This window comes from Megalops cyprinoides, chromosome 17, assembly GCF_013368585.1.
Source record: "Megalops cyprinoides isolate fMegCyp1 chromosome 17, fMegCyp1.pri, whole genome shotgun sequence".
Classification (NCBI taxonomy): Eukaryota; Metazoa; Chordata; class Actinopteri; order Elopiformes; family Megalopidae; genus Megalops; species Megalops cyprinoides.
In genome coordinates, this window is record NC_050599.1 from 9,613,020 (window position 1) to 9,627,295 (window position 14,276).

A 14,276-nucleotide genomic window follows, 5' to 3' on the forward strand; every position below is an offset into this window, starting at 1 on the left:
GTAAACGCCTGACGAGGCTTACATGTAAGATGCATTAAACACACATTGAGCAGCAACAAGAATAGGTACAGGACAGCCACTGTTACAGTGAAAAGCATCAAGCTAAAAAGACGGTGCTAAAATAAGATCATATCAAAGTAAAAACATAGTGCCTGGCAGTTATCCCTAAGAGCAAAACACATCACTCTAAAGTGAACACAGAGCCCAGAAATGATCTATAAAAGTGACATTACCTTAAATTAAGAGTGTTTGCATGGTGACAAACAATTTTCCATAAGAGCAATACTAACATACTACTATCAAAGTCATAATGACAAACAATGCTCTATTAGAACTATAGTACACCATGTCAAAGTGCACTTAAGAATGGAAAGATCAGATTGTGGGCACTTGGAGTAGGGCATAGAGTAATTACATTATAAAACATTATACAGTTTTTATATATCAGTGTAATAGTGGTAGTGAAGCTGTGGCATATGTGGGCATTAGAAAAGCAGCAGAGAAGGTGAGAGACTCACACAGAGTAGTGGGAGGCGATGCCACAGGTGGCTCTGTGCTTGCTGTAGTAGCGGTTCTCCAGGTCGATCTTGGTCTCCCCGATGAGGTCATCGGTGCCCACCAAATCCCAGTCATAGACTGACACAGTGAGCATGGACTCCATTGGGAAGGTGGCCTCAATGTCAAAGGACCTAACGGAGACAGTAGATAGAGAAGAGTTAGGCCACTTGTACATTTTGACATCTTGTTTTGAGGTGTCATATTGAAATTAAGCATGCTTACTCATTAGTACAATAGTGTCGATTTTTCTTTTTAACTTTACGTTTCCCCCATTGAGTCTCCTGGACAAAATGGCTCTTTCTATATGGCTGCCTAATAATCACAAGTTTAACTAGCTATGTACATTCCTCCCTCTCCATCTCAGCTGATCTGTGTGGTTTTGCCATTATGATATCGTATTTTACCCAAGTGGGGGCCAGGCATTGGTAGGGTTTGCGATGAGTTATCCTTGCTCACGGCAAAAGGCCTTAAAATACTTGAAAAGGAACTGAGGGAATTGAACATGCTGTTCTAATTCAGTGGTCACAATTTGTGCTTTCAGTAAGATCTTGTTGCATTCTGCTTGAATAAAAGAGCAGTAAAGTGACTGCATGTCAAATAGGTATCCTTCTTGTGTCAGTGTCATCGTGCCATTTTCACTTGAATCCATTCACTTGCACAGGAATAAATAATAAAGCACATTAATTTTGGTGAAATCTGGAGGGAAATCTGGAAAGGTTTTGACTCAGTTTTAAAAAGTGGGTATTTAATAGGATGTGTCTTGCTGGTGAACCGAGTAATAGAAATTTCACACCTCCTGAAATGACTGTGGAAGACTGGCTTCTTTGAGCATCTGTCCCTGGTAGTTCATTATCTCAGCATGGCAGTTGATGAGTGCTTTGTGCTATAGCGAATTTGCACATGCTGTGAATACAGAAATTCTAATCTTACCTGCAATTAATGAATTAACACCAGAAATCAATTTCATACTCTAATATTAACTCTAAAGTTAATAGGTTCAGTCATCAATTTAACTTTAATTATACATGGACAATATGTCACTTTGATTCTAAAATTATTTTCTTCCATTTTTAATGAGCAAATGTTCTTTTCACTCCTACAGGTTTTGCTTCACACAGCAAAGGCCAAACAAGACAAAAAATGCATTTCTCTAGAATATATTATCCCCCTAGTCTTGCAGAGAACATTTAATTTTAATAATCACTGGAAATGTTATGTAATGGATAACAGGGTAATAGTCAGTGCAGGTGAACTTGGATTTTAGATTTTCTGGCACACAAGTTATTATAACCCAAATATGTCAGTGTTTCCATGGATACGGTCATAGAATTCTGTGTGCACCATACGCAAAATTAACCTCCACACCTCAATAAACCTGGACATATGAATTTTTTTCTAGGAGATGTACTGCTGTCATAGCAAAAGACTGTATGAGAAACATTCTTTATTTATTTATTCTTATAATAATTATCTTAAGATTATTTATTTTCATAGCACACACCCTTATCCAGGACAACGTACAGTGCTTACATTTATTTTAAATATTGTTAAAACATACAGCTGGTTATTAAGTGAAATTCAGGTTAAATAGTATAGCTCTAGGATAGCTCTAGAACACAACAAGCACTTGTCTCACCTGGGAATAAAACCTACAACCTGGGTTATACCTCTTGATCTCACCTGCTTAACTGCCTCACCACATTGCACAGGAGTGTGGTGTACAAGGGACTATTGAATATTCTGTGCGCACCGAAAACTCACTTTCCAAAGACAGGGTTCAGCTGTTTGGAGATGTAATTCTCTTTGTCTTTGATCTCTGACTTGCCCAGTTTGATACAGATGTAAGGATCGGCCTTCCCGTTGATGTCGGCAGGGTGCAGGTCAGTGGCCTATGAAGAAACAGGTCACCAGGAGGAAAACACAGGATCCGCATCACCTTTTTACCTTAGCAATAAGTTCTTACCAAATAGATAATTAACTATGGGAATCAACAGGCAACATTCAAATGGAAGGTTTATGATCATGATGGATGTAGACATTACCATAGGAGCAACACCCTAACACCATGTGCCTAACACAGATCCACAGATGCGACATCACCTTAAATCACTGTGTTTAGATAATGCCAGATCCATATGTTATATCCAGTGTTAACTTGCATTTAATCACTAAATTCAATGGCAGTTATTTCTTAGCATTACACTATATACGAATTCAGTTCCTACTGATCAAATTATGTGTGCTAGGAGTAGGTTCCAAAACCAGGGAACTAAGGTTTAGGCATATTGAATTACCTACCCTGACCACATACACGCGGACGAGGACATTGATGGGGTCATTGTGTGGGATGCTCTGGAACGTGCCCATGTTGGGGTCGAAGCCTGCCTCCCTGGAGATTTCGTCTGACAATGGGAGTTTGTACATGCACAAGGATCCCTGCAACACACGAGCAATAGCACATTGTCTGTTTAAGATCCTTTTAGTAGCCCCACAACAGGGTGAATCCCTGTGTTTAATCCAACAGAATAATGTTCATTCTGGATCCAATTTTTCCAATAAATCTGGTACATTTTTCTTTAGGCATCTGTCAGCATTTTTGCGCCCTTTCCTTTTGTATACCAGTGGTTACTGTTTTTCCGTTGCCCTTCAGATTCTGTTTACATTCATATAAATGTGTGATCAACATGAGAGTCAGACTGGTTTTATGCTAGATCCATGTTTCTGAAACTCTCTCATAGTTAGAGCCCAAATCCAAAAATACTTTGAATCTGCCGACGATCCTGTCATCATCTCCCACGCTTTGGTCGTCATCGTCCCCAGCCTTTCCCCGGTACAGGTTGAACGTGTGAAGCCAGTCTTCGAAGTTGTCATATTCCTGCTCCAGCTCCTTGTTGTACACCTGTAGCCCAGTAAGGAATGTCACTTAAAACGTGATAACCACTGACAATCAGCTATGCCATACATAACTGACACAGGTGCGTCCCCATTGTCCTTTGTCCTAACAAAGATCCTTGAAGATCAAAACTCTGTCTATTTCATGAGCACATACGAGTTATGCCTTGTGAAGCATTACATTAATGAACAGCCTTTGCTTTTTCCAGGAAACTCACCTGCAGCTCATCAATTTTCGGCTTGCTGGGCTTCTTCTCCGCCCCGTCCCCAGCATGGCCCTTCTTCTTGTCCTTGGAGCTTTTGGCTTTTTCCTTTCCCTTCTCCTTGCCCTTAGTGCCTTTCATAGGAGAGTCATCAGGTTTGATCTCTGAATGTGGGGCGGGGGGGTCGGGTTGGGGGGGTGACACAAACCCACTCAAGACATGAATTCCACATGAAAGTTGCCAAACTGACATCTGGCCATAAACAGAACCACCAGACATTCAGAGGAGTTACAATGTGATCAGAGAATTCCCTTCACAAATGACTCTGATTAACTACTTTTTCACCATTTTCCAATTCTGAAAGTGCCACATGCAAAGTCTTGTAACATTTTATTTTAGGCACTGTAACATTCATAAGGCCTTAATAAGTGCTACACTACGCATAATAACTATTGACATAAACATACATAATACATAAAACCAGTCAACTGGTCTTAATATCATGATGTTATGTCACTAGTGACACAAACTTATCAGTTCTTGATTCATAACTTTACACTGGTTGTCATAAGCTAGAAAGGATGTTTATGCATGCTTATGACAGGGGTTACAGTCATAATCTAGAGCTGATAAAAGCATTATGAATACTATGAACAGCCACAGTTGTTACTGATGTTTAAAAAGCAGTTATGAAATATAATTAAAATTATAAATTATTATTATAAGCAATTTTTTTTAGTTTTTCACTGGCAAATTTATGTCTTTTCAGCATAAACATAGAGATGTTTTAACATTAACATTAGAATTAATTTAATGGGTGGAGTTTTAAAGGGATTAGTTCTGTTTAGCTTCTACCCTACAGTAAAGAATTATGAAAGTTTATTTTTGTTTTGGCCAACTTTCATGGCAGTAAAGGTTCATGCTGATGAGGGCAACAGATGAGGCCATGAAGCACGGGGTGGTGAGTAAATTCATGTCTTATAGCATACGTACATGAAGGGATGATGAGGATACCTGCACATGCTCAGAAATTCTCAGTCAGGTGACAAGCATGCACATGTATTCACATACACACTTGATAAAGCAAGCAGCAGTGCTGGTGTGAGATGTCAAATGCAGAAATCTAAACAATCTTTTAACAATGTTACAGTAACCACACAGATGACCTAACACAGATGATTTAACTTCAGCTTTTAAATTGGTGTTTAATTGCCTAGTCCACTTCTACGCTTCAATAAATAGAAGTTAGGTTGGCCTGTTGGCTTTTCCCAGGATGAGAAACTGACATTTTTACACTGCACTGAAGGTTCAAGAAGAAGTGAAGAGAATTTATTAAAACTCATGTAAATTCAAGAGACCCGTGCATATGTTTGATAGATACAGAAAGTGTTTAAAAGGGCAGTGTCAAGACTACCTTTAAATTCAAATATATTATAAAATGTATAAATAGCACATTCATCTTTGTGCGGACACTTCTACCCACACCACACCACATGAGGCATTTATCTCTCTCCTTCAATTCACACTCAAGGCCAACAGTCCAATGTATATCATGCATTGCACAAATTCAATATTCAGAATTTCAGTTCATTCCTTTTTATAGTTTCATATTTCATTCCACAGTGTCATCATTCACGTCCCTCTATCTACTTGTCTATATAAAATTTCAACCACTCTCCAAAAACCTGTTATTGATATGGGGACCGAATTTTGTAAGCCCCCCATTACATTAGTACAGTACAATGCTACTTTGTAAGTCATTTGTCATACTGGATGTCCAACTGAGCACTTAAGAATTCCGTTAAAATTCCCTTAAAAGTCCTAGAGCGTACTACTTAAAAGTCCCAGCTCAATGGTTAAACAGCAGCATCCCACAGCGTCCAACACATCGTCATTTCATTCCCTGGTTTCTATCACTTCGTTACATACACATCCTGTTTATGTTCCCTGCTTCTTCCATTTGATTTGGGTTAGAAGATCACAATCTCATGCACAGAGTCACTGAGGTCAGCATAGCCCCTAAACTAAAGTTATACCTGCAATTCTTCAGTAGAGAATGTTTCTGTTTGTACAGTGTGCCATTGAGTATTGAGGAAACTGCATCATTACCACCTTCGTTTGAGAAACTTTTTAAAAAACAAAAATTTATATTTATTAGATGTTTAATGTAAGTATTTAAAGATACCTCAATTATATTTAATAGATGTATATTTTATATGAGGCCTTGTGCATCAAAAAATACAGGAAGAATAATTAAATACAAGTTTTGAGCTGAACTGAAGAATCTTGAGAATCTGAAAACAGGAGATGGGATAAAGGAAACCATGGCCTGAAAAGCAAATGAGCTCTGCTTGACGTCTGGATCGTGGGGAATTGACCCTAATTGACCCTCCTGTCTCAGTACTTTTATATTTGCACTGCTTCAAGCTGTTTCAGATAGCTATTATTTATATTGTACATACAACCATCTGTACATATCTTGTCTATCCTGTACATACAACCCTTATATATACAGTCCCCTTTCCAACTTCCACTTCACTTCCACTCCAATGTCCACTTCACCCCCTATATATATATATATATATATATATATATATACACACACACACACATATATACATATATACTTCTGGTTAGATGCTAACTGCATTTCACTGGCTTTGTACTTGTACTCTGCACAATGACAATAAAGTTGAATCTAATCTAATGTAATCTATAGAAGAGGCCTCCTCAGTGCGTGTTTTGGGAAGGCAGTCTCTGAGGTTACCTCCACCCTCCGCAGCGATCTCCAGGTCCTCCTTCTCCTCTGCCTCCGCCTGTGCCGCTTCCTGTGCCCGCAGCATCTGGAACACACGTGGGTCATAGAACACGCCGGCTTTCTCAGAACACCATACAGCATGAGACCATTTCTACACCATACTACTGACGACTACCAACATCAGTTCCGGGCCATTTTACACTGACTGAAGACTGACAAATGTGGGCGTTTTCCAAGGTAGCTAATTGGTTCAAAACACACATATCTGCAAAGTCAACTAGTGCTTGTTTTTCAGTTTTTGTAGAAAGATACTAACAACAGCAGAGCATATAATTCATACAGGTTTGATGGAGACACAGCTTTGATGTAGATTAACACTGATCACATTGAACTGCCTGAGTAGATACAGCACTGATGAAGAAAAGCAACAGCTCTGATGTTACAGAGAACCGACACAATTACAAGGCAGAGAGGAAATTCAGGTTGGATTAAAGATTACTGGTAGAATCACCACTCATATTTTTTGATCATGCACATCTCTGACCTCCATCAGGGTTTCGATGGAGGCGAAGTACTTGGACCACCAGTCCAGCATGCTCTCGTCATATTCCTCCTCCTCGGGCTCCTCCCCCTTCTTTTTCTTCTTCTTCTTCTCCTTCTCTTTCTCTTCTTCATTCTGCAGTGAAGAACAAACACAGCCAAGGGCGCTTTAGCATGGATTCTAACGTTGTTCAGTTTCACCGCAACATAAAGTGGATTAAACTAAAGACAAATACCCATATTGGGTGCTAATAATTTCTGAGGAAACAAAAATACAGTGCACCCCTTTCGAAGATTCACACTGGGCTCACATAACTTTGTTACAGTAGATGGTTTACTCTTGTATTGGTTTATCAAAATTATTTTGATCACTGTAAGTAATATTAGATGTATCAGATCCAGTAATATAAGATATTTTTTTTATCTGTGATGCTCACGAAAGGAGTGCTGTGTATTTTTAACACTGCTTGCATATATTTGTTATTGCACTTTACTGCCAGTCATCTGCATAGCCTTGATTGGTGTGCCGGGACTTACCACATCAACTTTAACAACAGCATCAGAGGTCTAGGAGGAGGGTCACACAAACAAACATTAAATTAAACATAAAATTAAAAAAAAACAACAACAACACACTTGCACAAGACTGACTATGGACACACACAATAGGCAAGATCCCAACATTCAACAATAGCAAGGAAGGAATCTACTTCCATTTTACTTTGTTTACTGTCAAAGATCCTGTCTTTTTCAAACAAACCGGATATGAGATGTTAAGGCTGTTAAGACTGACAGACAAAGGTTATGAAATGACCTCTCAAGCATGAGCTGTATATTCTGTTTGGTACAATCAGCTGAAGGGGAACTCTGGTCAAAATCTATAATTTTAGTGGTTTATAATGTATTTAAGCTGTCATGGACCTGCAGTGAAAGAACAACTTATTTGAATTTAAGACTGAGAAGCTGATTTTCAGCTGTGTGCATGGAGTGCTGATCATCCAGTGACATAATCAGGACCAGCACACAAACTGAAGCGTACCCTTTATTTTACAAGACCCGACTTCATACATATCCACACGCATCATTAATCATAACAAAATTACAGGCGTTTTTGGCCAGAGTACCCCTTATACGAAGTCGCAGGCTTACAGCATCCAACTTGACCACGGTTTCCATCTTCTTGACAGGGGCCTCGGGCTCCATGTTGACCACTATATCGCCTGTGGGGCGAGAGAGGGTGCGAGAGTGGGGGCTCCCGTTGGTAAGGCCCATGTAGCCGTTCATCAGTCTAGCTGGAGGGCGGGAGTACAAACGCAGGACAGACAGACAGACAGACCGACAGACCGACAAGACAGCAGGACAGGACAGTTGACCACAGGGGCAGGGCAAGAAGGGAAAAAAGTGTAAAAGACTGAACAATGCAGGAGAAAGGTTAGATATTCAGGTAAACTATCAATGCAAGATGAAAACAGAGCTCACTTAGAATTATAGGGTTTTGCGTGACATTTTTGTCTAAAAATGAGTTGTTAAATACGTTCTGCAACACCTTACTTGAAAAGCGTCTTATGTAGTATTCATAACACCTTAAAAATGATGAATGATAAACATTGTAATAAGAATACCATATGTACATACTACAACCACTTTATAGTAACTAGCTTTATGGGAAATGGCAGTAGCACCATAATGTCACAACAGCTACAGTATCATACAGGATTCATAATTCCGTTCTTAAAAGTTGGGCATTTATTTATGCTTATGAAAATGGTTATGGTCATTATAAAGAGCTGATAAAAGCTTTATGAATGCTTCATGAGACCCATCTCAAATTACCAATGTCAATGTTAGCTGGGTTACTTGTAATGCCCTTTTTAAACACCTGAATTCACTTTTTGAAAGTATATTCAAACTTGTACAGATGTAATACAAAACTACAATATTTTATGGAATCTGAGAACTTGATGTATGAATATTATACTTTCTGCAAATATAACCCTTTAATTCTAACCTTCCGGGTGGAAGGGAAGAAGAGGATTTCAGAGAAAAACAGCCCTGCTCATTTTACAGCATGTAGACCAAGGCAATTCATTAGGGGCTGTGCAGTCAGCAGGTTTTCATATCCCCTGAGCTTTTAACTCGATTCAACTCAGGGGTTGCCTCGGTTTTAACAGCTCTTCCTCCCAGCGCCAGTTCATTCACCTTCTGATAAAACAGCCCCTCCTCCAAGCTCCCAGAGGAACAGGAAGAAGAAAGAAATTTAAACCTACAGCCAGGCAATCTAGTTTCTCAGAACCAGGATTTGTGGATCCTTAGTTTCAGTCATATCCCATGTATATATGTATATTCGTATATACTACATACACTGGATTCAGATACTACAAGCCAGAAGGCACATAACACCAGCAGAGAGATCTCAGTGGGAGACTTGCCTGCAGTGGCCCAGTTGTTGGCGTTCTTGTCAGGGGGGCTGTAGATGAACTTTCTGAGAGAGGTGACAGCATGAGACCCCACCAGCGTGTAGCGTCCAAAAGCACGGCAGTCCACCACACGGATGTTGAGTGGGGGATGGAGGAGCTCGTTTTCTGGCAGGTCCTAGGTGTTCACCGCAAAAAAAAAAAATCACCCACATTCAGGAAGTGCTTGGGGTCTGTCTCATTAGGCCCTAAAGCTAAAACTTTTAAAACTATGACATGTGGCCTCTGTGTTATATTAAAGCTACTCACCACTTCAAACCACTTGACCAGTGTGCTGAAATTGGGATTTTTCTTGTAGTTCTGGATCAGTGCAGACTGCACCCCTTTTCCGGCACACTCTATGTCCACACGAGGCCTGTCCACCTGGGCTAGGTTGACGCGCTTCAGGTCCCGAAGGCCCCAAAACAGTACCTAGACCAGAGGAGAACTCCAGCATATTAGATGCCTTGTATCACAGAGGACTCCAGCTGCAAGTGATTTCCATGGCAGCACATATGGCTTTCCTTCTGTGTGAGCAGAGAGACACTTCTTACCTCAATTCTGTACCTGCTCAGCACAGGTCTGATTCCCAACGGGACGGGGAGGATGGGTCCACGGTCAGAATCTGTGGGGCCATCGATGGGGGGCAGGTCGGCTTTACCGGCCGGGCCGATCTGGAAGCAATGTTTTTAGTTGTGGACAATTGTACACATCCCTTGTGTCCATCAGTATAAGCTCACAGTATCCAGGGCCTGCGTTACTTCACACACAAAAACTATCCCTGTCATATATACTGTATCTATCCTTAATTCACCTGATACCCTGTGTTAAGTACAATCCAGGAAATCTATATGCAATCCCTTTATTACTGATGGTAAAGTGCGTCTTCCTAAAACTCTTATTGAGCAGGGCTCAACATGCTATCAATTACTCGCTTGTATTAACCAATCAAAGGACCTCATAGCAAACCTTTATGATTGTTTCAAATAAGTGGGCCACTTCATATGACCCAAGAAATTTGGAGTTCACCTCTCTGATCTATACATTTGATGACAGCCCACATAGTCCATGAAAAGTCCTAAGAAACATGTCAGGTGTTTAGATGAGTAAAAGGTGAAGGGACAGCAGCAGCAGTGAATCAGAGAGAATGGGCAGGAGTGGGGGAAAAAAAGCACCTTGATCTGAGGCACAGCAAAGTCATGGACGGCCAGCAAAGCCCTTCTAATCTCTTCATCATCGTAAGGAATCTGTCAGGGAGGGACGAAGTGAACGGAATGGGAAAGGAAAGAAGCGGACAGAGAATCATGGGAGAGGAAACCCTGAGAGAGACTGGAGGAAAGTAGACAGAGAAGAGACCCCCCTTTTAAGGGAAAAAGAGAATAAACGTAGTGTATAGATGATGCCCAGTAATAAATGAGTACTAAAGAGGACAGCATGCCATAAACTATATGGTATGTTTTTCATTTAGGCTTTTCTTTGAACAGCATTAAGAGAAGGTAACGGCCATTGTACATACACTGTGCCTATGAACATCAATGAAAGGAAACCTCAGAGATATATGGTGGGCCCTGCTCTTGGCAATTTTTTTGCAATCTACACAAATATAATCAGAAAAAGGACACCACCAGGCTTAAGTTATGTGGCCATTTTTTGGTTCTTTGTGAGAAAAATGATAATACGTATCTAAAACCTAATTCCAAATGCAATGTGTGTGCACAACTGTTTGTGTAAATTAGGAAGAAGGATGGTCCTTTGAAGATTTCACTGTGTGGTCGCTCTGTGTCCGTGCTGTCTGTGAAACAGGCAGTATAAAACGATTTGTGATCAGACAGGCTCACCTGGAGCAGCTCGAAGGCCGCCAGCAGGTCTCCCGCTGTGCAGTTACCGCGATAGATCTGGTAATACTCCAGCTGCGGGGGAAAGCGGGGCGGCCCATAGTGCTCGTCCGACATCTTGGTGATGGGTTTGGCAAAGGTCCTACCTATAAACTCAGCTTTGCCCTAGAAATTGCAAAGTGAAACACTTTCAGTCTCTGTAGCTGAAAGAGCTGAGGAAAGCAATAGTTAGAATTTCAAAACCAGTAAAAAAATATTATTATTAATTATAACATTTAATAAATGAAAAAAGGAGAGTTAGAAAATGAACAAAACCCCATATAACAGAGTATCTATTAAAAGGGTATTATGCAGGTATTATGGATTGTATTTGTTTTACAACACAGCAGTGATTTTGTGCAATCTAGAAGACAAAGTAAAAGAATATTGACTTCTGGTCATGACCACTTAGAGTCAGCGTAAAAAAATCATCCTAATTTGATGAGCTGAGTTCAGGCATTTGGAAAAAATCATCTGTCTGAAGACAGATAATAATCATAATTCCTTTCATAATTCCTAGTAAATTCCTAGTAATCTATCAAAATAATGAGTGTATACCAGAGACAAATGGGAAATACTCGGTATTCTATTTAACGTCTGAGATATGGTATTAAAAAATGTAATAAAATAATTTCATTCCAGACTAACGTTAAACACAGACAATTCAGGAATATAAAATCTATTTTTCATAGAAATATTTTAACAGAATTACTTTCAATGGAAACAGAGAAATGTACACAGCAATTAATCAATGCAACATGAAAGGACAAAAAACATGCATGCATTAAACAAGACAAGGATACAAAGCTTTAATTACATTTAAAACCACAAACATGACTCTGACATAACCACTGTACTGCAAGAGCTTTGGGGCCTGGTGTGAACATATCGAGTCATTCATGGATAGACATTTGTGAAAACAACAATTTTTTAGTCCTCATAGACCTAGTAAACCTTGAATGGTACAACATAAAATGACAAATATGGTCTGCCTTGGTCTGATGCATGTACTAAAATTAGACATGAGGCAGGCTCTTTTTCATCATTTAAAAAAACTATGTACACCCTACTTTGCACCAATATGATAGAAATAAAGTGGTGAATAGCATGTAAATACATGTGAAATACATGTGTTTCATACATGTGATTACATGTTTGAAATTATCTATATTCACAATTACATATAATTGAATATTGTGACTGCACATAAGGTGAGATTCCTGGGTTATGTAAGTCATTAGAACCATTTATGACAGTAAAACTTAATCTTCATCTTAATCTTAAAATGGTTTTTCCATGTGTCAGAGCAAATTTTGTATTTTTTTATTAATATTTTTAAGGAAGGGATTTCACTAAATCAACCGATTTAAGAACACAAAAGTGGACAAAATTATAACTGGAAGTGTCTCTAGGACCAAACTGGTCCTTCACACAAATTGCTCAGACAGCCAGTGTGTAACAGTAGCAGCGAGTTGTTATGAGAGTGTAATGACTAGAATCTACCACGGCACCAAAAGAGTGGCTGCCGAAGGAATGCAAGAGGTATACGCTGAGAATGGAGTGACTTCAAATTGCCCAGAGTGACCAGCTTTACCGATAGGCCGCCTGAGATTCTGCCCTCCGCTATAAGCGTGTGCCCCACCAACTGAACCAGCACATACTCCTACCGTTGGCCATATCTAAGCTCTGTCTTCCAACCGCTCATTAAGTCATACCCTGTTGATATGAATTACGCGTGCATCCCTAAACCTCCCTAGTAGATGTGTCACTGCATTATTAAAGCGATTACCCAGCTTCCCATCGGAGCCTCGGCCTAATTGCAATCCTTACCACCTCACTCACTCTGGCTCCCGGGCTAAACGAAAAAAACCTGTCAATCACGGCGGAGTGCGCTCTGGTTTCAGAGCAGTGTGAATACATGGAGCCCCGCAGTGACAGACACGCTGAGTAATGAAGCCTGGGTCGCGGGAGAAAGTGTCTGAAGTGGAATGGCACGCCGTAGCTGAACTCAAGCTCAGGATTGGGGATCAGGCGAACGGTGAAATAAAAAAAAAACTACTGCTACTGAAAAAGTGCTGCTGTCTGTGCGCACTACCAAAGGTGATTAATTTCCAGGATAGCTGGTGGACTTTCAGCTCACTGTCCTTGGGATGGCATTAACCAGTACCGATCAGGTGATTGATGGTGGGAGACAAGAGGATCAGAGCTCATTAAACATGAACGCTTAGTGTTAGGATCGACAAACACTAATCAAAGGAGACCATTATGTCCATTTATTTTTGACTGGTTAATAGATGAACCCTATAAAAGTACAGGTATCCACATTTATGAAACACGTGCTAAAAATGGGGCTACATAGTGTGACACTCTAAAGCTCCTTCTAAAACTCCATGACCTATATTGTAGACAGCAATGCAGAGCCTAAAGGAAAATCTCGGTGACATGTTTTTCACCCAAATGATGGATCTACGTTTCAATAAAAGCTGTTTTCATTAGATTGCTCTGATATCCACTGCTCCACCGCCATTCACTTCCCCCTATGTGTCTTTGTAAGACAGATTCCATGCTGCTCAGACCATTACTTCAAACACCCAATCTCTGATTGAATGTGCGAGGAGTGCACTGGGGAGACTTCTGGAATGTGTGAAGACAAGGGAGTCATGACTGGTGGATGTGATTGAGCTTCTCAAGCGTATCCTGCCTCTTGCATGCCTTGGAGCAAGAGATTGATTCAACACACAATGCCCAGGGAAATCAAGGCTGCTACGTCTAGCTTTCAGAATGCACACTCTACTTAGCCCATTGACATCCAGAGAATATTACGGAGAATATGAACAGGAATAAAGACACAGTCAGGACAATGTGAGTCAATGAGTTCATTGTTCAAGCACATCTTATCAAAATTCTTGGTGCTTGTCTGCAGGCTGAAATAAATACCCTCAAAGAGAAACACTTGTCAGAGTTGGAGCAGTTGGATCACAGTAGAGTTGGATCTTGT

At 40.2% G+C, this 14,276-nt stretch overlaps 1 protein-coding gene across 1 annotated transcript in view; it reads right to left on the reverse strand.

Annotated features, from left to right (window-relative positions):
* The window catches only part of otofa (otoferlin a), a 93,347-nt gene that overhangs the window by 9,487 nt on the left and 69,584 nt on the right, over positions 1-14,276 (reverse strand). Inside the window, exons 26-38 of the mRNA XM_036549549.1 lie at positions 11,243-11,404; positions 9,959-10,078; positions 9,675-9,836; positions 9,381-9,543; positions 8,101-8,243; positions 7,489-7,518; positions 6,956-7,087; positions 6,421-6,496; positions 3,669-3,817; positions 3,320-3,457; positions 2,857-2,994; positions 2,320-2,447; positions 519-689 (exon numbers count right to left, since the gene is read on the reverse strand). Coding sequence (XP_036405442.1) covers positions 519-689; positions 2,320-2,447; positions 2,857-2,994; positions 3,320-3,457; positions 3,669-3,817; positions 6,421-6,496; positions 6,956-7,087; positions 7,489-7,518; positions 8,101-8,243; positions 9,381-9,543; positions 9,675-9,836; positions 9,959-10,078; positions 11,243-11,404 — 1,712 coding nt within the window. The remainder of the gene's footprint in view (positions 1-518; positions 690-2,319; positions 2,448-2,856; positions 2,995-3,319; positions 3,458-3,668; positions 3,818-6,420; positions 6,497-6,955; positions 7,088-7,488; positions 7,519-8,100; positions 8,244-9,380; positions 9,544-9,674; positions 9,837-9,958; positions 10,079-11,242; positions 11,405-14,276) is intronic.